The 23834-nt window shown below is 34.4% G+C and overlaps 3 protein-coding genes across 3 annotated transcripts; 2 read left to right on the forward strand and 1 right to left on the reverse strand.

Annotated features, from left to right (window-relative positions):
- The first annotated feature begins 1101 nt into the window (after positions 1-1101).
- LOC119072027 lies at positions 1102-3575 on the forward strand. Its single transcript, XM_037177146.1, has 3 exons — positions 1102-2707; positions 2862-3107; positions 3208-3575. The coding sequence occupies exons 1-3, from the start codon at positions 1102-1104 to the stop codon at positions 3573-3575; spliced, it is 2220 nt and encodes a 739-aa protein (XP_037033041.1).
- A 1398-nt stretch (positions 3576-4973) lies between these two features.
- LOC119072028 (THAP domain-containing protein 1-like) lies at positions 4974-5757 on the reverse strand. Its single transcript, XM_037177147.1, has 4 exons — positions 5687-5757; positions 5428-5628; positions 5258-5347; positions 4974-5196 (listed from the first exon to the last, which is right to left on the reverse strand). The coding sequence occupies exons 1-4, from the start codon at positions 5755-5757 to the stop codon at positions 4974-4976; spliced, it is 585 nt and encodes a 194-aa protein (XP_037033042.1).
- Positions 5758-14501: 8744 nt separating this feature from the next.
- LOC119071451 (chymotrypsin B-like) lies at positions 14502-15521 on the forward strand. The gene is made up of 2 exons (XM_037176301.1): positions 14502-14726; positions 14786-15521. The coding sequence occupies exons 1-2, from the start codon at positions 14516-14518 to the stop codon at positions 15439-15441; spliced, it is 867 nt and encodes a 288-aa protein (XP_037032196.1). The 5' UTR covers positions 14502-14515; the 3' UTR covers positions 15442-15521.
- Positions 15522-23834: the final 8313 nt, after the last annotated feature.

Below are 23834 nucleotides of genomic sequence, written 5' to 3' on the forward strand. Positions count from 1 at the left end.
GAGCTAGCCTCCATTTTCTTCAAAAAGTCAAGAAAAGATATGTACGAGACTTAGTCTCACTTACTTAAGATTTGTTCCTTTCACATGAATATGAGTCCCATACAATTGCTCAATTGCTCAATTGTGAGGCTAAGTTCGAAGATGGGCGATTTTGGGTCGACCTCTCCCGAGCTGGGGCCCCATAAGTGCTTTAACGTTTTACAAAGATTTCTCTGGCCATTTAAAGGCTACACTGGTAAGTGATACATCAAACGAAAGGTATTTACAATACCTTTTGACAAAAAAAAAGTTTATGGAAATTGGATGACCGGCTCGTGAGTTAGACCCCTTGGTGTGAACTAGGTACAGGGCGGCAAGCCGTTTTTGATTGCGCAATTTTTAAGACGTACACATTTCATAAGAATTTTACTTTACCGACGTTTACGGCCGCAGTAGACTTACGGTAAGAGTAGGGCAACGGACGAACTAGGGTCACGTGCGCAATGGATGTACGGGTTTGTACGGGGCTCAGTCGCAGCAAACGCTCCGACTGTTCTGACGGCTCGTTTACTTCTAAAATATGGGGTCTGTACCCTCATAATAAAGCATACAGCTATATTATGCGTAATGTACCGATAATAACGTCTACGCGCCGGTTAGTGAACACCTACCATATATTGAACAGACTCGTACAATATTATAAACGGAACGTTATTTCTCGATAGTGGCAATACCGTCAAGAAAATTAATAATTTTTGGTGGTAGGCCATGCCTTATTTGATTATTTGTCAAAAACCACTTGTGACGCTATCGAACTCAATATTAGTAAATTTACGTTTTATTTGCCCGGCATAACGATATATTCGGAAACAGATCTATAAGGTAAGAAATCAGTTTTACGAAATAGCGTTTTAAGAAGTTTAGCTGCAAACTTAATTACTTTCTATGATCGAGTTCATGGGAGAAATGTTAAGTGATCAATTTTTGAATAATTTTACTTGTGAAAATAGAACAGTTTTCTCTAAAATTAGAAATCAATTAATCGGAACTCGATTGCTCTATGTGTCCATAACTTTGAACGTTCATCCGGACGAACGTTTGATTTTTCAAAACATCGCCTAAATGGTTGGTAAATTCTCATTCCAGTTCATCATCATTATGGGACGCTGTAAGAAGCAACCAAAGAAAAGCTATTCGCAGCAACAATTATTTTCGGCGATACAGGCAGTAAGAAATGGCGCAAGTCAGTTTGCATCCGCAAAGAAATTTGGAATACCAAGATCAACTTTGTTCAACAAAATCACTGGAAAGACGTTGCTGGGAAAGAAACCCGGACCAGCAACTGTGTTGTTGCCTGAGGAAGAGCAAACAATTGAGAATTGGGTCTTTGGACTTGCAGTTAGAGGATTTCCAGTGACCAAAAGACAATTGCTACGATCGATTCAGTTTTACCTCAACATCAACAAGCGAAAAACCATTTTTAAAAACAACATCCCAGGCCGGAAATGGTACGATTCGTTTCGTGAAAGGCATCCACTAATATCGGAAAAACTGTCTCAAAATCTCACTGTTCGAAGAGCAGCAGTGTCGGCAAATGCAATACGAGCGTGGCATGCAGAAATCGTAAAGTATTGCGAAGAGCACAGTTTGATGGATGCGTTGAAAGATCCCGAACGCGTTTTCAACATGGACGAAAAGGGTTTTATTTTGACTCCCAACAATGAGGTTGTGTTGGTAAAGAGAGGTAATAAGGCTGTCTACAATCGATCCAAAAACGATGAAAAAGAGTGCGTCACGGCATTACTGGGTGGTAGCGCTTCAGGAAAAATGACACCTCCAATGATCATCCATTCTTACAAACGGATGCCTTCCGCAGTTTTGGCAAACAATCCGGCAAAGTGGAGCGTTGGTATATCAGACAATGGTTGGCAGACTCAACAAACTTTCCACGATTACATCACAAACATTTTTTATAAATGGCTGCTGGAGGAAAAGGTACCACTCCCAGTTCTATTGTTCATCGATGGACACAAGTCGCATGTATCGTTGACTCTTAGTGACTTTTGTGCGTCCCATCACATAGAGCTGATAGCTCTACATCCGAACTCGACCCATCTTACTCAGCCTATGGACGTTGGGGTGTTTAAACCATTGAACACTTCGTGGACCAATCAAGCGAAAGATTGGAGAATTGCCAACCAGTACGCAAAAATCGCAAAGAAGGACGTGGCTCCTATTCTTGAGAAAGCCATCAAGGCTATCAATTACGGAGAACACTTGAAAAATGCCTTCAAGAAAAGTGGCATTTTTCCATTCAATGTTGACAACATTGATCTGTCCCGAGTGCTGCCTAGCATTGAGGCTTCAGCAAGTGGGCAGGAGCAATTGTGGAACCCACAACAAGCAACTGATACGATACATGAAACAAGTGAAGAAGTAAACATTCAAAGCATGGCGCAACATCGTTTGGAACATTTTGAGAATATCTTGGGCAGCACAGTTTTGAATTCGTTTCGGTCGACTGATGTTTGGACAGGGGCGAAAGAGTATTCAATTCTCTTCACCATATGGAAACGGATGTACATCGAAGCGTTGGAGTCTATCGACACGGATACATCAGATGTGATTATTGTTGTGGATAGTGACGAAATATCCGAGAACGTCACTAAAGTCGATGGTGCAAAGTATTCATTGGTGGATGGAGCGAACAGAAGTTTGCTAATGGAAGGTAATTTAAGTCAACAAAGTTTCTGCAGCAATTTAACACTCGTTTATTCAAAAGTCGATTCACCAGTGTTCATATCAACCTTGTGCTCTGGCGACGAATCCAACGAAATTATTAAAAAAGGCAGATTCTAGTTTGTAAACAGTCCATATTTTAGGTGTCGATATCCATACTGAATCCCTTGATGCTGTGCAATTGAAACCTGATGCATCGGATTCAAATACAATTCCATCTGGTCCCGACACTGATGACCGTGACCATTTTTCCACTGACATTATTGGAAACCAAGCTGATACATCGAGTGCAAACGCACATCCATCTGCTGCTGACAGAGACGACCGCAAGCAATGTACTGAAAAGGGAATCTATCAGTCGAAGATTGCAAAACCTACCGGTACAGATGGTAGGAATTGTCATTTGTTTACATAACTGTCCACATTCTACGACATTGATTCTCATTCATATGACAATTAAGTAAATCATTTCGAACACTTACATTGCAGAATCCGTTGAGGTTGTTGACAAATTCAATCCAGCCGCATTCAAGGAGGCGTTTTTCTGGCCCATTGAGGAACCAAAGAAAGTCAAAAAGGCAGTTCCGAAGATTCCGTCAGTAATGTCGAGCGAGGACTGGAGAGATCACGAACGGAAGAAAAGCGACGAGAAGCAACAGAAACAAGTTGAGCTAGACGCTCGTAAAGCTGCTCGTGCAGCTAAAAAATTGGAGGCGTCCAAAATAGCGGCCGAAAAACTTGTTTTGAAGCAAAAAAAACAGGCAGAAAAGCTGGTGGACGAAAAACGATCACCGTTTGTGGGCAGCAAGCCAAACACCCGACAGCGTCGCACAAAGCCAATAAAAACTGGCAAATAAACACACGTACCGACTTTGTACACCTTTGACTGTAAAATGAACTTGAGAATAAAAGACTTATTATACAGTTGTGACCTTTGTTGCACTTGTTTATGCCTACTATTGTTATCACAAAATATATGCGGCTGGACCAACTAGTCTGAATTGATACTTCAATGCTGAAAGCATTATAGACCTTACAACCTTTCACACAAAATTACAACAAGGTCTAAGAGATGTTTAATTCGGATTCTCTCTCTATCTCTCTCTAAGTAAATTGTAAGGGCATGTTACGTTTGGAACATCCAACAAAAATATCTTTTTTTATAAAACGAAAGAGCAGAATATCGAAAATTGTTTAAAAACAGGTTTTATCGCTTTAGTATCAACCCGTGCGAAATTTAGGACACACGTTCTGAGTTTTTGGAACAAAGACGATCATTTTGTCTAATAATGTACACATATGTATCGGACGAATTATTTTTCTAATTACTGTCATAGGCTATATTTTCTCTGTAAAATTCCATTTACTTCGATTTCTAATAATATTGACGATTTCAAAATTATTACTCAAGGTAAAAAAATACGTCAGAAATGACAGTAAAACAAAACTAAATATGACAATGCATTACTCTTAGAGTAATTATACCTAGAGAGGAAATTGCGAACAGAATTACGTAAAATTTGTGGTCCCGACATGAAATACGCAATATTTGATAGTGTGAGTTTTTCCCTACTAAATTGGTGGGCAAATTAGCGCGAAAAATTTAAATGTGCCTACTAGAAGGATTAATTTTTTTTTAAACCAATTTGAGAACCTTTTACATACAGTTACCACCGATATCAACAAACACAACGAAAATAATGGAAATTGACACGTGTTGTTTTATGCAGCAAATTAGTTGTGCAATTGCACATTACACAACGAAGAGAAATGTCTGAAAATTGCTTGCATCGAAAGATGGAAGTAATAGATTTGATATGATGGGATTATAGTCCTGGGAAGGTTTTAATGAAATAAAACAAAACGATGTTGAAACAACATTATATTTTATTGGCCAGCAAATAAAGTAACTTTTGTGTTACTTGCACGCACAAATTTTCTGTGAAGCTCGGTGCTTCGCAATTTTCCAATGTGGAATAATTTCACTCGCAGATATTCTTCAATTATTGCCTTGATTAACAAATACCGGTGGTTTTCTAGCGGACCACACTCTTTAATATGTTCGTCCATATTATCAAGCAATTTAGTTGGAACATCGCGAATGCATTTATTCAATAGTCGCAGATACATTTGCGCTTCACTCAATCGGTTTTCTGTTTCTACTGTGTGCAGATTCTTTTCAGCGATTCGGCAGAGCACAACAACTTCCAAGACTGGATTACAAAGCCCTACAAACTGACCATAATTTTTTCGTTTCACGAGTGCTCGTCATCACGCACATCACCAGGATAACACAGACGTCTTCCTCGTCTCGGTGGGTCAATCGTCTCTTGCTTTTCGCTAATGTTGTCAATGTAGACGTGGCTACTTCCTGTCTTTGGAGTTGTCGGTGACCGAGTCATGCACATTGCATATCTATTATTTTTCAGTTCGATATTGACACTCTTGGGCTCATTTTGAATTGCTGCTGTTGATGATCTAACAAGAACGAATTTGTATATATAAGCTGTAATAAGCTTAAGTTAAAGCTCTGTCTTACGGTGGTTGAATTTGCATAGTAAGTACATCGGTGTTAATGTCGTCACCACACTCCATAGACTCTTCTTCTTCTAAATATTCAACATCGATGCTGCCAGAACCATTTTAGAAGTTAAAAAAATGTTTCTTTAGGTAAATTTGGTTTATGGATTCTAAATTTGCCAGACAGACCTCTCATCATACACGTAATTCAAACAAACTGTTGGTATGGCCCCTTTCTTCAGAACATTCCGTGAACCGTTCCTTTTAATATCCTGTTCTGCGAAGTGTTTCTCACAAACCCTAGCATATTTACTAGGCTCCGTTGTTTGCTCATTTAGTTGGAAAATTTTCTCCAGCCAATATTGGGCTTCAGTCTCATTCGAAGGAAAACTACAAATCAACAAACTAATACAACTCGAGCATTTTTTTATTATGCGGATAAAATTACCGGAAAAATGAACAGGCATTTCCCTTGACTCCTTTACTTTGGCATCCCCTGCTGAAGCACGTTTGCACCATATTTTATGTATAATAATAGGTATTTATTGCGAACGATTTGTCAACAAGAATTTCAAAATTACGCGTTTTGGAAAATACAAAACTGACAACAATCAAAATTTTCAACGCCTACATGTGTTAGTGAAAAGCTCTACGTAAAATTGTACGAAATGTGAATCTTACACAAACTGATGTCGGGACCACATTTTATCGTACGAAATTCCTCTCTAGGTATAATTACTCTAAGGCATTACTCGTTCCATATTAGGCGCAGAGACGTTATGTGTCTCTAGTCCATATTATGGGTATACAGCTTATGTTATAGGTACATTAACCATATCAAGCAAATATGGGCTCAGTTGCCATAATATTATGGATCTCTTACCTATATTATAAGGCATACAGCTCCAATATCCGTCACACAGCAATTGTCGAAAAAACTTTTTTTTAAGGGTAGTTGTTAGAATGGTTGAAAAGAAAAATAGTTGAAATGTCTTTGTCGAAGTCGATAAGTGTGAAAAATTAGGTAATTTTCGACCATCGTTTAGGCAGCTCAAACGCAGAGCCTATTTTGGTAAATTTATTTAAAGAAATTTGCCAAAGCTTACCAAAATTTTGGCTAAATTTAGGAAATTTTGATGACTTTCGGTAAAGTTTGTCGAATTTTTCATAGTAAATTTACCAGAAATAGACCCTGTTTCTCAATTTTTTAAAGTGGATCTGGTGACACTGATTCAAAGTAATCCTACTATAATCAGTTTAATCCTATCAATTTTGAATAGAACTGCTCGAGCATTAGCCTTTAGTAATCACTAAATCTGTTACTTCTTTTGTTTTAAGTGTAGCCTGGTCCTAAACGCAGAATTATTTATTTCACCTGTCTTAACATAAGTTTTGCTATATAAGACACCTATCTGGCCATAGACTATCACCTATTTTTATCTCCTGCAAGCTGATATTTCATACATTACGCGTTTCTGCATATAAACACAAACACATACATAACCACAGCCTATACGATTGGATAATTCACACATAACCCACCTAGGGTAAATTTACTTTCCATCACATATTTGAAAAAAAATAATCGCCAAACGGCGGAAGCGAACACGAGACCAGCAGCATATCAACCAAACATGCTGACCACTACGCCAACAAATCACATAACGCGATGCAATTGGTGTCGGTAGTGGTTCGTTAGTCACTTCTGCATCGATCAAATAATCAGAGTAGTCGGAATGATGTGATTTGAACGAAATGTTGAGGTGGATAGTATATGTTTGTGAGTAAGTAAATAAAGGATTCTCTGTTTTTTTTGTTGTGAATGCGTTTTAAAACAACATGCTTAATTAATTAATTTTAAATCCAAATTTTTGTGGTTATTTCGCTAATGTATGAAATATCAGCTTGCAGGATATAAAACATTGTTCTACCTTGGTGTATATTTCTCGAATCACTTCTTATGTACAATTGTATATACACTCGCTGGCGCTCGTTATATACAATTGTACATACGAAGTTATTCTCGAAATATACACCAAGGTAGAAAATGTACTATTATCTGTCTAGAACGATAATCTCGAGCTTATCCCTCTAGGGAGTTTTTGTTTATCTCGATATATCTGTTCTCGACAGATAATAGTACTTTATTTCATATGGAGTAGGATCCTCGAGCGACAGCGAGAATCCTACTCCATATGAAATACAATGCTTTATTGCATGAGCGAAAACGAGACAACAACATATGACTGTTTTGACAGCAACCTATTAATGTATGAATTAGCGCTCTAGATAAGTAATTTTTCGGGGAATCACACCGCAAATGCAATAAAATATGATATGCACCTATTGCCAGACTGTTATTTTGACGTGTAGGCATTATGACCCACGCCTTCGGCTAGGGCAATAATGTCCTACACGTCAAAATACCAATCTTGGCAACAGGTGCATAATATATATTGTCATTCGGGAAGTGTTTGAATTCAAATTTGTTTGAATTTTCAAACGATTTAGCCGTGAACAAATCTTTATTTATTGCACGGACGGGAACATATTTACTTCCGACTTGTTGTTGTTTCCTTAGACCGTTGCCAATCTAAGAATAGTCTCACGGGTGTTTGTAATGAAAATTCACGTACCCTAAATATGGACGACAATTCATTTGCAATATATTTGAAATCAAATTAAATATATGAATAAACAAATGATTGTGGTCCATTATAAAATCAAACATGTATACGATGGTCAGGTTGCATTATACACTTGTACATGACAAATCTGTGTAACATTATGCTGAGTAAACAGTACATGGTCCATAAACATTAAATTATTATAAATTTAGCTAATGTTTATGCATGTAATGAAATGTGATTTTGGTTTTTATGCGGTCGCATACACGTTTTTGTATTCAATCAAACCTTCGCTGTATTTAATATTTTTGTTTACAGAGCACTCACCGCAATCCAACATCCAAACTAATATCATAAATATAATAATAGACCGATAGATCAATTGCAAGGTTAAAAAATGTCCACTGTGGTCTGTTATTAAATTTTATGGCAGACATTAACATAATTTTTTTTTTTTTTTTTTTCAGAAATAAAATTCAATCAAGCGGAACTTTTCTAAGCACTTTAATTGTTGCTTGTGTTGTGAACTTTGAATTTAAAGCATTTCCAAACAAGTTTTAAATCCTCTCAGATCAGAGCTGTCCAGAGCTCACAAACACTAATTGGAATTTCTTTTGTAAATTTTAATCCCCAATTATAATCATCGAAAATGTCGATAAATTTACAGAATTTGTTTACACTCAACGATATCCGATCTAACATAAATACGTATTTAGCTCCGCAATAATCTTTTGTCAAACCTCTTGTAATTGCATTTTAGCGATTTCGTTAATTAATTTTTCAATGCAATGCTTATTGAATTGTCTCGTTTTCATCCTCTTAAGCCTATTGTCATGATTTGATCGTAATTTATAGAACGATTTCCAAATGTTTTCGAAAATAGAAGCGATATTTCATCATTCATCAAGGATAGTAAGCATTCAAAAACTCGAATGGTCAGTTTCAAACGATTCACAACTGTCTGTCAGATCTTAAGCTTACCTCTATAGTCATTTTGTTTGACTTAAACTATGGACTAGAATTAAACTTGATTTCAATTGTGAGCTTTAAAAAAAAATCGAAGTCTTGACGTAGATAAACGTGTTGTTTTATGTTTGTATGAATGCGTAATCTTTACAGTATTGCAGTCGTAGTTTTTCAGGCAATAGCACATTTTCAATTTTTTTTGCTGATTTTTTATATTCGGAATATCCACACGTGTTTTCTAATATCTAATGTGTCATGCCAACTTATGTATCAAGATCTAACAATCTGCAATCTAACGAAATACAAGATTGTGTATCCTACTATTGAAAGTGCTTTGACCAAAACAAGTAGTAGATTCGACAATTATATTTGTGGTAAACAGGACATAGTACAGACACACCGAATTTGCTCTAACTTGGAATTTGTTAGTGTTAACGTATTGATTCAGAATCTTGTAGTTCATTCGTTTTAACACCAAAAAATTACTATATAAGAGCAAACTAGCCTGGACTTTCGCCGATGTCAATGCCAGATGACTAGCCTTTTCTTAAAGGTTTTCGAAGCTTGTTCTTAAACGTGAAAACATTTTTATAACGAGTGAAAATTTTTGACGTGTGGAAATTTTAATCACATGAAATGGTTCGTTAGGGCAAAGTTATTTTTGACGTGTGAAAAAATGTTATGGGGAAAATTTATTTTTGGCGCGTGAAACTATTTTTGAACCGCGTGAAAATTTTTGGCTAGTGAATATATTTTCGACGTGTGAAAAATGTTAATGGGGAAAATTTATTTTTGACACGTGACCGAGCACGTGACACATTTTTAACGCGTGAAATTATTTGTAAAAGTAAAATGTTATTTTGGCACGTGAAAAATTTAGGCCGATGCTAATCGCACACAAGTACGATTAGTCTATTTAGGACTATTCGCACGCGAACTCAGATAAATGATTTGCGTAAATATAAATTTAAATGAAGGTCCGTTACTGATTACGACAAAAAGGACCTTCATTTAAATTTACATTTACGCAACGATATTCATTTATCTGATTTCGAGTGTGAATAGTCCTAAATTGACGCCGTAAGTGCAGTCGAAATTCAAAATGAAAAGTGCGTAATATTTTCTAACGCAGCGTCATTTTCATACAAGGAAGCGTTGAAATGTATTTATCGGTTCATTTTTTCATCTAATCGTTCACTTGAATTTCAAATTTTAGGCACACTTACGGCGTGAATAGACTAATCACACGCGCGTGCGAATAGTCCTTCCTATGTAATACATCAAAATTAAATCTTAAATAGCTCGAGAAATACGTGGCCTGCGACGTTAGAACTGTACGCTGAAAATACGACGAAGAAGACGTTAGAACTGTACGCTGAAAATACGACGAAGAACTTAAAGTTTTGGGTTTTCGTTTAAAATTGCAGTTCTTTCACATGAATTTTTTGGATAGGTAAAATTTGTACCAATCGATCGGATATCGCGGCAGCTTAGCTTCTTAAGTAAATCGGCGTCAGTGACGACGGCGATATAACTGGTGAAAAATAAAATCGAAAAACTTTGAAATACATAATGTAGTCTCACCGTTTTAACTTCGAATGTTTGAGACTTTCATTTTTACCCGGGATTGATAGTTGACCGAGTATCTCTCCGAATCTTTGAATATTTATTATAGAGCTACTGTAATGTTCTACCGGATAACACGTTAAAAAGACCAATTTAACAATTCATTTTTGCATCACAAATTGACGAGAAAATAAATAATCGACAGTTTTCTTCCGTGTAGGTAAGTGTGTACATTTTTTGTTTTGTTTTGTTGTTTCGTATTGTTGAAGACTAATATATTCTTCACAGCGCATCCTATTCCTACCGATCAATCATTTAATATTGTTACACCCAACCATTTACTATATAAATATAATATTCAATTCAAATTCACGTCCTTGCCAATTAATTACCTTAAATTATTTTATTGAATAATCACACATTTCAATTTATTGATTTAAAGCATCAGTAATAAGTTACTAAACGCAAAAAAAAAATTTTTTTTTCAACTTTCCTACACAAGAAACATTTTATATTACAGAAAGATGTTTCGTATTGTATTTGATGTACTTGTAGATATTTTACATTATAAACAGAAAATCACGAAGAGAGAAAAAAAAATTGTCGATGGAAAACATTGAACGATTCAATATAAGTTCAAGTTTGGCATATTATTTTTCAGTTTTCATTTTTAATAATAATTAATGCGCGTCATATTTTGCACTTTTTTATGAATAACGTACACAGTGTACTCATGCCAGTATACGGCCTGGAAATTTTTAATTAACCGGAGAAGGATTTGCGAGTTTTTCTTGGGTGTGTGATTAAAAGTATAGATAAATAAATGAAAAAAAAAAAAAAAAAAAATTCATTACGGTCATGACTTTTGACGGTCTCGATAAGGTGTGACAGTTTTTTTGTGTGTGTTATTCTTCTCGTCTTACAATTTAATTAAATTGTTGCTCGCCAAATACACTTCATTTGTGTCGTACTAATTCAATAATAGTTACCAATGGCACACCCTTTCGGTTAAATAACTTCCACAATTCATTTGCAGCCGACTATTTGTTATTGATCCAATTTCTGTGACGAATTTGCCATAATTAATTACGTTCGCAAAAAATTTTTTAATCAAATTTATCCGACAGAAACAACAAAAAAAATGCTTAGTCTAGACTAGTAACTGGTATGGAGACCAATCTAAACATCAAATAACGAAACAATAAAAATGTAAGTAAAGAGAAACAGAAGAAAAAAAATTATTGCGGAAATGTTTAACAAAATAAACAGACAATCGATTTTTTCTTCATATAAATGCAGGATCATCTATTTAATTTATTTTCAAATTACAAGATTTTATTGTTGCGCACGATGATGATGATGATGCTACACAATAAGTACCTCTGCGCATGTAACAATATAAAACACACATCCATCAGTACAATTTACTTAGCTTTATCCGCACTATCTCTGAGCAGCGATCTTTGGAAAAACGTAAACATGCCATTAATCATAAGAATTCGAATTAAAAATTTAAAAAAAACTTTAATTCAATTAAATTTACATGCGGAGATTATACTCAGCCCATTCAACAAAGGAGTTACTTTTAAAAGTTTTCATCTTTTTATACTGTCGAACTATATGGACTATAAAGCAAAGTGTTGTTGAAGAGAATGGAAAATTTCAAATGATTTCACAATTTGTGATTCAAAATTCAGGGTGAGTGTGAGAGTGTTGAAGGCATTATAAGTATTTTCGGTTAATCTGCGAGATGAGGACTTAAGGATTCTCCAAGGATTTTGAAGCATTTTCAAGCGATTCCATCAATTTCCTTCACTTTTAATTAATTAGTTAGCCTTTTAGAAAATGACATACTGAGATGCAATCAGTAAATATTTTACTTCAAAGAATCGCCAAAGATATTTTCTACAAAATCTTTTACTTCTTAAGTTTTAACATGCATTCTGCTCTATAAGATCACATCAATCGGAGGTCATCGCTTATTTTTTCATTGCTGGTCGATAACAAATGATGTTTCTGAAAAGGTTGGACTTCTTTCGGGAAATTTTTTGTAAAAGAACCTTCTTAGAATTTCGTTTTGGTACACAAAAAGTGCTTCACTTAATCGGCCCCAAAAACATATAACCGTCCTAAATTGTCACTGTAAACTGTAACTCGGTCAAAGCTTGAATCCTCATTCAGTGATACTATTTGAAGTAATTGTATAATGATTTTCCAAACGAGATAGAGGAAGCTTTTCGTATTATCAACCTCAGGGTACTTCTAAATGACAACAAAGATGAGAAAATGTAAAATATTGCCTTTCAGTTACGAAAAATTAAAACAATATCGGCCCTAGAATGTTGACTATAGGGTTTATTCCATTGAAAATACATGCAATGCCTGGTCTAAAGCACAGCGTAGTAGAAATATATTTTTGCACATTCATGTAAATTATCTACAATTCGGTAGTAAATGTCATAAATGCCGTTTAAATCTAATAAATTAAGCTTTTTTATAAAGTTTGGTTAGACTTACACAAATATTCTTGAATTTATTGTTTTTTTTTTCTCTCTCTCATTTCATGCAAATTGTATTACAGCAAGTACAATAAATATTAATAAAATAAATAAAATAATTTTTCATTCACAACAAATTAATGAACTTAAGATGCTTTTAATGTTATGAAAATGACTAATTTGTTACGGTGGCTCATATCGTCATCATACACTGGAAGTTTTCCATTTAATACAAACAAAAATTTATGCGTCGACCAAACTTGTAATTTTGTAGTTAATATCTTGAGTTTTATTGAACTTTATACTGTATGCTAATTTCATGATTCAAACATAAACTCACCTCAATTTAACTTTTCAGGTGATTCGTCTTTCAGTTTTATTCGTTCCGCACCAAACAAGCTCTACTTGCTGCTTCAATTACTTCTCCACTAAGAGAACTGAGAGTAGTGTAGAAGCTGTTTTAACGATTTCTGTTAAAAAATTCTTTTAACCACAAAGGGTAATGGAATTGTCACCAATTGCGCTATGGCAAAAGAGTTTTTGAAAAACGACCGAGAAGTGAGAACGGAGAAACCCCTAAGGCTTTCTGAAACTTCGAAAAGCTGTCGAACCGGGAACGTAACTGAACCAACATGTTTATAGAAAATTCGTCTTATCGCTCCACAGATTTTGGTTAGAATCAAATGACCTGACTGGTATTTTGTTTGACCAAATACTTTCGAGTCAAAATTTATAGTTTTTTTTTTCAATCGACGCGACAAGTGATACGATACACTGATATAATAATGTCAATTTTTTAGGCATACAAATTTAGGGCATACAAATTTATAGGTTCAGGTGTAATTGACAATCTGATCTCTGTAGTTAAACAATAAACAAAAAAAGTACACGATTGTGATATCGCAACTAATTAAACTCGATTAAACCAATTGATGTTGATTATTGGGTGAAGCAAAGGTAAGTACATGTTCAAACCACAATGTTTGTCTTTTTAATTTGCTTATTGAAAGGATAAAACATGAGAATAGACCCGTACGAAGGAGTGTCCGCAATAGTTTGTTGTCCATAAAAGCCACGTATATCTTGAAACTGCACTGAGCCTTTATATCTATCTATTTGAAAATATCTTTATATTACCTTCCACTAAAATTGAATCCTTAAGGGTCGTACTACCAATTTTGATAGTCTTTGTCTAATTGGTGTGGTCAGTAGTTTTCATTATACACTACTACATCTGCTTTTCATAGTAATAGTTCTGCAGATGTATGTGAAAACTCGTGACAATCCCTCTCATACATCAATTTTCCGCCCATATGTCTGAGCCCACTCAATCATTTTTTTTCATCTTCGAACCTCGCCTTCTTTTGTCATTAGCAAACCGTACAAATTCCCTTTACTTAGAGGTTCTTATTTGGAACAAACGTGATAGTAAGCCTATAACACTCTTGAATATCGTACGAGTTTAAAAACGGCGTCTAATTAAATGGTATCGTTTGCGCGACCTATATTTCCTTGCTATCGAAATAATTACAAAATAATTTGCCTTACGTTCGAAATCACAAAGTTTCCAATTGTTTATATAAATGTAGCTTCGCTGACTAGTTCAGTTATGTATCAAAAATGCATTCGTCTATTGCAATTTGTTTTATTATTTCGATTTGGGTGTCTAATTCCGAAACTGCACAAGAGAGTCGAATTTATGATGGCTACGCAATCGACATTTCTGAAGCACCGTACATGGCTCAAGTTTACTTCTTGGACAAAAAACATTTCGAACATAGATGTGGAGGAGCGATTTTGAGAGAAGATATCGTCATTACTGCAGGACACTGTAATTTCTTTAAAATAAACAAACTTAACTTTGTTCAACGAATTTTTTATTAATTGAAGGTGTCAGGGATAGTCATACGTTGGAAGATCGCGATGCTAAGGGCTTTAGCGTTATGGTAGGTGCTACAGAACGACATGATCCTAAAATGGGACATACATTGGAGGTACAAAACGTTTATCCACATCCAAACTTCAAAGGGCACAAAGGTGGGCTCCATCATGACGTTGGGATTTTGCGATTGGCAAGTAAAATTGTGATGGGTGAAAATACGGAGTCAATTAAATTGGCTCTTTCAAGTGACGAGACTCCAGTAGGAAGAAAGATAATAACAAGTGGCTGGGGAAGAAATCCACAACATCCCAACGACGAGGGTCTGTACCAAGCCATAATGGCAATCAGTTCTTATCGGGAATGTGCCAAAAGATACAATCAAGACATAGAGGAATTAAAAAAACACGAAATTTGTGCAAAGCCAGTGCAAGGAAAGACATGTCCGGGTGATTCTGGGGGCCCCGCTATAGACACAAAAACAAATCGCATAATTGGATTGACTTCGTTTGGTAAAGGTGGTTGTGACGTAAATCACGCAGTAGTTTTTGTCAAAATCACCGACAATTTGGATTTTATCCACAGTATTATCAGTCAAAATGTTACGAATGACTCTAGTGTTGCATCGGATGATGGATGTGACGAGCCTTCGCTAGAAGAACACTAGAATTAGATTTTGTTCAAATTTTCTGGGTGATGGGAAAACGAATTGACATGGAAAGTTCAAATAAAAGTTATTGAATCACAAACAACAGTTATAGTTTCTCAGGCATTCTAATATCGTTCTGACCACTTTAATTTTCACTTTATTTACCAATATTTAATAAAAATATTGTAGGAATTCAGATTAAGTGATTCTACACGCTCTCCCTTCATTTCCAGTCTTTGGGTAATACCATCAGTCTTTCACTGTATGACCTGCAATGCCCAACATTTCTTCAACGAAGACCCAGACGTGGGAGACTATTTGAGAAAACCCACCGAATTTGCCAGTCTAGGACCTGTCACTCTAGATAGGTTTCTTGTGGCGAAGGAAAGGCTACCATGATTTAAAAGATGATCGGAAAGAAAATAAAGGACCAGATCTGTATTTCGAGATCATTACAAGACATTCGAGACATCTCACTGGAGCACCAAACTAACTGGAAAAAAAAATCATGGCCTTATCACGGAAGCAAGGACATTAGACATTTACGTGTGTTCTAATTGAAGGAAGCGAAACCGTAACAATATTGAAGAGCCAACGGTCTGACGCACATATATGACGATGTCGATAACCAGAAGTGTTTAAATCAATTTAACAAAAGTTTCAATGTAAATATGCCGATGAAACATTAGGCTGTGAGGAGGAGATGAATTCCATTCTAAATTCCGTTCAAATGTTAATAAAACATGCATCTTGTATATTCAAGTATATTTGAATTTGAAATGTAACTAATCATCTCAACCAGTTCGCATACAGTAAAATGTTTCGTGGAATATCAAGTTAAATTGAGATACACTTATTTTAACACCCAATTGATTACATAAATTACGCCTATTTTACATGGCTGTTAAAATTTAATTAACACGTTTTACATTATCGATAATCTACATTAGATTGACGCCATATCCACTCCACACATCATAACCGAATCGTATTTACAATAAAAGTTTAACAAACTTCCATTTAACAATAAATAAATCAAAGACCGAGGCAGTTTATAAAATAGAAATTAAACTGAATCTCAATTAAAGGCCTTGAACAATTAACGCATTTAATTTTTCGTATTTGGTATGGTCGAACTGAGTGTGACGTTGTGTTATGTTTAAACAATTTATAATTCACAAAAGATTTGTATTTTATGATTTTAGCAACACAACACGTCCATATCAAATAACCAATCGAAATATAAAAATTTTACAAAAATAATTAGTTCAACATCAACAGCTATACCAAATCGTAGAAATTTTAATTGCATATTTATTTGAAAAATTTATATGGTCTGGTCACCAATTTGCCATAGATCTTAAGATAGTTTTGTTTATGTAATTATTCCGAGAACTGCTGGACCGTGCACTTCAATTTTTTTTTGAGTTTAAGCATTCTGTGAAGTCTTTTTGTTTTCGTTTTTCAATTGAGGAATAACCAGCATTGCGAGGCAAGGTTATTTTACCTTAATCATTCTTGCATTTAAATTGGTGGCATTTAAATATTGTTTCACCAATCACATTATTTCAGCTTTTTATGTGCAATTCGTAAGATCATTTTATGATTGAAATTTTTTTCTGCTGAAACTCGAACCAATAGTGAGTATTAGTTACAAAGACAGTTAAATGACAATGCCATCATCGAAAAAATTCAACGAGAACTATATCAGTGGAAAGTAAATTATCAAGAATTTTATGGCAGATGGAAACATTCCAATATTTCCAAGTTGGCTCTACAGTTGAGTTCCTGGATTGCCAATGAATGGTCAATAAAAGGGAATTAATGTAAAAATAGCACAACCGCTCCTGAAAACTTACTGTTCACTGCTCAGAAAAAAATCTGTTTATGGCGAATATTTTTGTTGTTTTTTTTTCACTTTTCAACTTGTTTTTACTATTTTACAATTAAGAATTTCCTCGAATCTTCCTTTATTTTGCATCGTCATACCATATCTCTCTGTACTAAAGTGAACGAGACTTACTCTACTATTCTACTAATAGACTACGATTCATCTGTTATTGACGATAATGACAAAAAAAACGAAGTACTTTGGTTTGTATTGCATTATGTACAGTGAACGACATCTCAAATGTCTCACTGACATTTTTTTCAGAGAATGTCATTGTGAATTTGCAATGACACAATAAAATTCTCAGAAAAATTTGACAGTGAGACATTTGAGATGTCGTTCACTGTAAGTAGTTAAATCAATGAAGTAAAATTTTTTGTAACAAACTCCAAATGATAGAAAGAAGAAATAGATTTAATACGTACAGTGCGATGCGCTGACCGTTTCTATATGATCGTTATCATACTCAAGTTTTGCATTTAACACATTCTAGTGCGTTTTCTAATGTAGTTATTAGTGGCCCGATTTCATTGCTATTTTGTCCTACGTTCAAGGACGTTTCAAATGAAATCCACGTTAAAAAATTCATACAAATGAATGAACGAAAGATTTAACGAAACTTAAGTGAAGTTACGTCTGAAAGTACCGTAGCTTGAAGATGATCTATTATTTTTAATCAAGTTTTTAATCGATTATCAAGCCAGTGCTTCTCTCTTTGATTGTATCGTTCAGTATATGTGGCATTATACCAGTTTTCGATGTATTCTTGATTCTTCTAACATTAATATTAATAAACTCTATAATGACGTCGGTGATAAAGATAGGCAGCGACAAAATAATAAGGCTTTATTTCCAATTACCAAAATTTCCCTTTGTTTACTTGACAGCTTGCACTCTCACGGCTCTCTCACGTAGTAATTTTTGTTGAGTTTTTACTTTTATTGCCTATCCACCCGGAATATTGTTGTTACACCTACATTTCCCACCCGCGGAAAGCGATCGTTACATGTGGGAACTTTTACATTACATCACAAGTGAAGGAATATTCATATGAAAATTCATTACATATCAGGAGATTTTCATTACATACCAGCAGAATTTCATTACTTCAGCAAAAATGTATCACATGAAATATTCTTTAGCACTGAAATCGAAACAATGACTCGCGATGTTATTTTAGTTTTAATATCACAAACTTTGTCACTTGAATTAAATGCACACCAATCTAAACAAATTCATTAAAAACTAACACAAAAATAAGTGACGGCCATTTTATTTTGTCTCTAGCCATAATTTCAATTTTTTCAACTTCGACGAACACCTATGGCCAAACAATTTTAATTTTAGCATTTTTCACTTATTTTCAAAAACAATCAACACTTTTGTCTTTATTATCATGTATTCACTTCACTTCACAGCAAAATTTATTGTAACACCACCAAAATCGACAAATATTACGCAAAATATGAATCTAGCACTTCACAAAAACAAAACAGTCGAAGTAGTTTGTCAACATGTCACCAAAACAGTAGTGTTGCCAGTGATGCTTTCGGGATTAATGTTATGAAGATGTGTGAGCCGATTTCATGAGCAGACTAGATTCGTTTATAAACGTTTCAATGCAACAACATATTTTTTTTGGTTTTTTGCTAAGGTAAACGATGGTGTAGCTGACCGTGCAGGTGTACCTGACCAGCTACATTATTTATCAGTTTTGGAAAATAATTACGAATGAAAATACGCAAATTAACTATCTAATTAATCTTTAGAGCCTAAAGATTAATTTTTTCATGAAAATAATGCGATTATTATGTTTACTTATTTGATAAAACCATAAAATGAAACCAGTGCACCATCTCAGTACAAAGTTGCACAATTCTTAAGAAAATCGTAAGATCGGTGTGGTCTAATTTAAGGTTTTTATTGACAAAAGAATTATTAATGGACAAAGTTTTGGTGTTTTTAGGTAGTAAATAGTTCGACAATTAATATTATTAACATAAATAGCGTCTAAAAGTTAATATTTGATTAATTACATGGTGGTCAAAACATTGCATCAAAAAAAATGCCATGTTTGTGTAGTTGACCGCACCAAATTCCGAACATTTTTCTTCATGTGACAAATTCACCTTCCATGTATGTGCATTGTTGTGTACAAAATGATGTGATTAAAATTCGTTGATATTTTGTGTTTTTATGCGTTTTTATAATAAAAATTAATTAATTGTCAATAGTTCTGATATTCTACGGAATGGGAACAGATCAAATTAAATTCTGACGAAGGAAAAACTTAGCTTCATCCAAATCATCTTGAGATACTGATGACCAAAGTTGAAAAATTGCTTAGCCGGTCAGCTACTACCTCACTTACCTTATCGGTATTTTTTATGTTTAGTATTAGTCTGGCAGTGAATGAAATAGCGCGACATAAATGTTGTGAAATTATACATTAATTTAGAATATTCAAGAGTCTGCCAGTTGTCTACTGGAACAGTGTTCCAGGAACACTTTTGGTTTTGCACTCTCAGGTCCTTGGGTGGGAAAATGTACTCGTAACAACAATATTCCGGGTGGATAGTCAATAAAACAGCATACATTGGATGCTGCTTGGTAGTACATTACACTCGGAATCAATTTTGTGAACTCGCGAAATCACTCGTGTGGTTTTAAGCAACTCGCTTTGGAAACGATTATTTTGACTCGTGTAGTTGCATACCTCGCCTTCGGCTCGGATATGCAAACTCTACACTTGTCAAAATAACCGTGTCCAAAGCTTGTTGCTTATAACCACACTTGTGAGTTCGGCTCGTATCACAAAATTAATCCCTCATGTAATGAACTACCTCCGCAGCATCCAATGTAATCTACTATATTACTCTAACTGTCTATCTGAGCAATTCCAATAGATATTCTATTTCTAACTCAATTAACTACTACTAAACAGTACTGCTGATGTATTCGCTAGGAATGTTGATGATCTCAGATTTCCATACGTAACCTATTATGTCATGTTAGTGGCACATTGAAGGTGTAGTTATATTTATTCGAAGTACAAACATCGATCGAACCCATTTTCGAATGCTTATTCAGATCACCTATTCGTGTTGAAAAATGATCACAAATGCTAGCCATTTGATGGTATATTAAAGTTACATGCATCTCAAGCATCTCACTTAACGTTTTATTATTTGAAAAAGACCATAAAATTGTTATAAAGATGCGACTAAATATTGCACAAAACAATTTAAGCTCATTAACTTGAAAACGTTACGTTAAGTAATGAACTCCATCCCATTACCACCGTAACCCAATGACCATCATCAAATCAACAAAAATTTTACATCTTTAAATTACCAATTTTCGGTTACATGATCTGCTTTTCTTTCGTAATTTTTCTCCTCCAACACGTAAGTATATCTCATAGTTAATGTAAAAGGTCAAAAAATGACAGTAAAAGCTATGAATATACCGCAGAAGAGGAGAATTAAAAAAAAACCATTTACTATACTTTTTTAAATGAATCAATTACGATGATTTGAAAATTATCAGCATTGTTGTGCGTTGCTATAAATATATCTCTTGAAATCTATACAATATCTTTTTAGCGGATAAAATAAAAAAAAAAGTTTTTCAAAAAGAAGTTCCATAACTTTAAAAGCAAATTGTACTTTGGTGTGTACGCGCAGGTTAATAATAATAAGAAGAAAAAAATTATTATTATCGCGTGTGTGTATTACAAGTAACAAGTTACAAGATAAATTATTGTTTAAAATGTTGCATTATGTCAACATTCGGCTTAATTTTTGCTAGTAATACACCGTCTGTACCGCTGTACATACAAGAGTATTAAATTGATAGACCTATACAACATTTCGACACAGTTTTTCTTCATTATTTATAAAGATTTCGGTTGTTACTATTACAATCTTAATGAAGAACACGATAACTTTTCGGTGTGATTACATTGCAAAATCTCGAGAGAGAGAGAAGAAAAAAAAATTGTCTAAATAATAAACAGATTGTTTTGGGACTTATGCAACACCCACTAAAATTTGAAGAAAAAAAAAACACGGCTAATGGAATGCTAATGCTGGTCGATGCTGGTATATATTAGAAATGATGATGGACTGAACTGATTACAAATAAAATTTATTTTGAGTTATGTGATGATGAGAGAAGTCTATTTTTGGTCAAAGTACTATATCGTATTTCTCTAATTTATTTTTTTATTAATGAAAGTTCACCATACACACAGAAATCATTATTTTTTTTCTACCTCTTCTATTAATTCTTGAGCAAATAAATGTTGTTGCTTTTTGCACCAAGGTCTCAGTATTGAAATTTGCAATATAGTCTCCATTTATACACAACTTCCTTCATGTCATTTTAAACAAATGTAGTAACAATTATTGATTACCTCTATTGACATATCTGACAAATTTTATAAATTGTATTATAATTCAAATGTGATCTTCCAATTTGTCAATTGATTTCACCTTAAATGTTGAGTTGTGAATACGATCAACCAATAATCTTGTTTCGATTACATGAACGATTATATTGGTGGAAGGATGTATTATGAGTATATTGGATGATTCTATATTCTGTATGCGATTGTCATGGTACAATTTCCTTTTACGGTGTGTAGCTTCTCTGTAATGACACGCTTAAAACAAGATTGTAATCTTATTTCTGAGCCTTGAAAGTCAGAATTTGGATTTGTAAGTTGACAATTTTAAGCTACCTCTTATTACATTTCGTTTGGATAAGTGACTTATGATTTCCAATCAATAAGTTAGAATTCATTAATGAAACATTTTGTCCTTCAACGTATCTAAGTCGAAAGACATGCAAAATTGAAAAACTTACAAAAATTTGTTGTTCTATCATGAACAACTCACACAAACTACTGTGAATGGAAAGTTAAAGCCTCTGAGAAACAGTAAATGAATCGAGATGTAATTGCAAAATGTAAGTAAGACCAAACCCAACATAGTTCTTAGGGGTGTGCGATGGGTAAGGGACCGAGACTGGCGTAGTCCACAAAAAATTGTTTTCATCCCTAGATGTCAAATATCGATTTTCAATTTTTTTTAAAATTGATTTACAACTTGCGTAAAATCAAAGAAGCTAAATTTGCGAGTTTTCGGTTGCCCACATATTTTGACCTCTACCAAAAACTTACTTTGAGATTTTTGTTAGCTGCATTAGTCTTATTCGACTAATTGGGGTCCAATTTAACTGGAAAAAATAAAAACCGAAAGACGTTTGTCGAAAAAGTATGTTTCGTGAGTCGTCAAAGTTTTTGAAAAAGTGTATAAAATCTTCGATTTTAAATTGTTTGATCGAAAAGTGACCACAGATATTAAATTAAATTAAATGAATCAAAAATAATGTTTTTCGTGTCAAAGATTCGATTTTCTCAGTTGAGGCATTTCCCCCCAATTTTAGGCCAAACAAACACTTACGACACAAACGATTCTCAGATTATTTTCAAAAACTTTTCTGTTCCGGGTAGCCTACAACATTTCCAATAGTTTAAGCTCACTTGAGCGAAAATTGAATCATTTTCCCGATGAATTTACGAATTTTTTAAATTCAAGATCCACTCAATTTTTCATAGTCGGCGAATTTCGACAAATTTCTTTCAGTTTTTATTTTTTCCAGTTAAATTGGACCCCAATTAGTCGAATAAGACTAATGCAGCTAACAAAAATCTCAAAGTAAGTTTTGGTAGAGGTCAAAATATGTGGACAGCCGAAAACTCGAAAATTTAGCTTCTTTGATTTTACGCAAGTTGTAAATCAATTTTTAAAAAAATTGAAAATCGATATTTGACATCTAGGGATGAAAACAATTTTTTGTGTACTACGCCAGTCTCGGTCCCTTACCCATCGCACACCCCTATAGTTCTATTTTTGCGTCGCTGTCGGTAAAAACTGACATGTGGGGTGAGCGCACCAATCTCTTGATATGTACCAGTAGTCGGACACCTATTGTTCTTTCATTGATCAGAAATAACAATATGTGTCCCACAATCGTGATTCGGTGAAATTGGAAACGGTTACTTAGAGACGACATAAAAAATGTTTAAACAAATGAAGTAGCAGATTATGTTTCCGAACACTTCAGTGATTTTGTGGACATAAGTAATAACAGAATTAGAGATGAACTCATCGAAATTTTTCGAAACACAATCTGAACCCAACCCGAATTATCTGTTTTTTAAACCCACAAAATTAGTATTCCTATGAGTAACTGGACCTCAATAAACACAGGAAAACGGTTCCAGGATATCTTCTGCTACTTGTTTTTAATAGTTCAAAGTTCAATCTTTTTCCGAATTTTGTATGGTTTTTCAGTACAGTAATTCAAAAGGGTACCCAAGAAAGGAGTATTGCTAGCAGTGAATGGATTTCAGGGGACTCAGAAAAACCGTTCCAGTATATCTAAACTGATCCTTCGAAAAAACCTTTTTTCCACTTGAGGACCACCGTGTATAATGATCTTCCTATGGGAA

The sequence above is a fragment of the Bradysia coprophila genome, assembly GCF_014529535.1.
Source record: "Bradysia coprophila strain Holo2 chromosome IV unlocalized genomic scaffold, BU_Bcop_v1 contig_5, whole genome shotgun sequence".
Lineage (NCBI taxonomy): Eukaryota > Metazoa > Arthropoda > Insecta > Diptera > Sciaridae > Bradysia > Bradysia coprophila.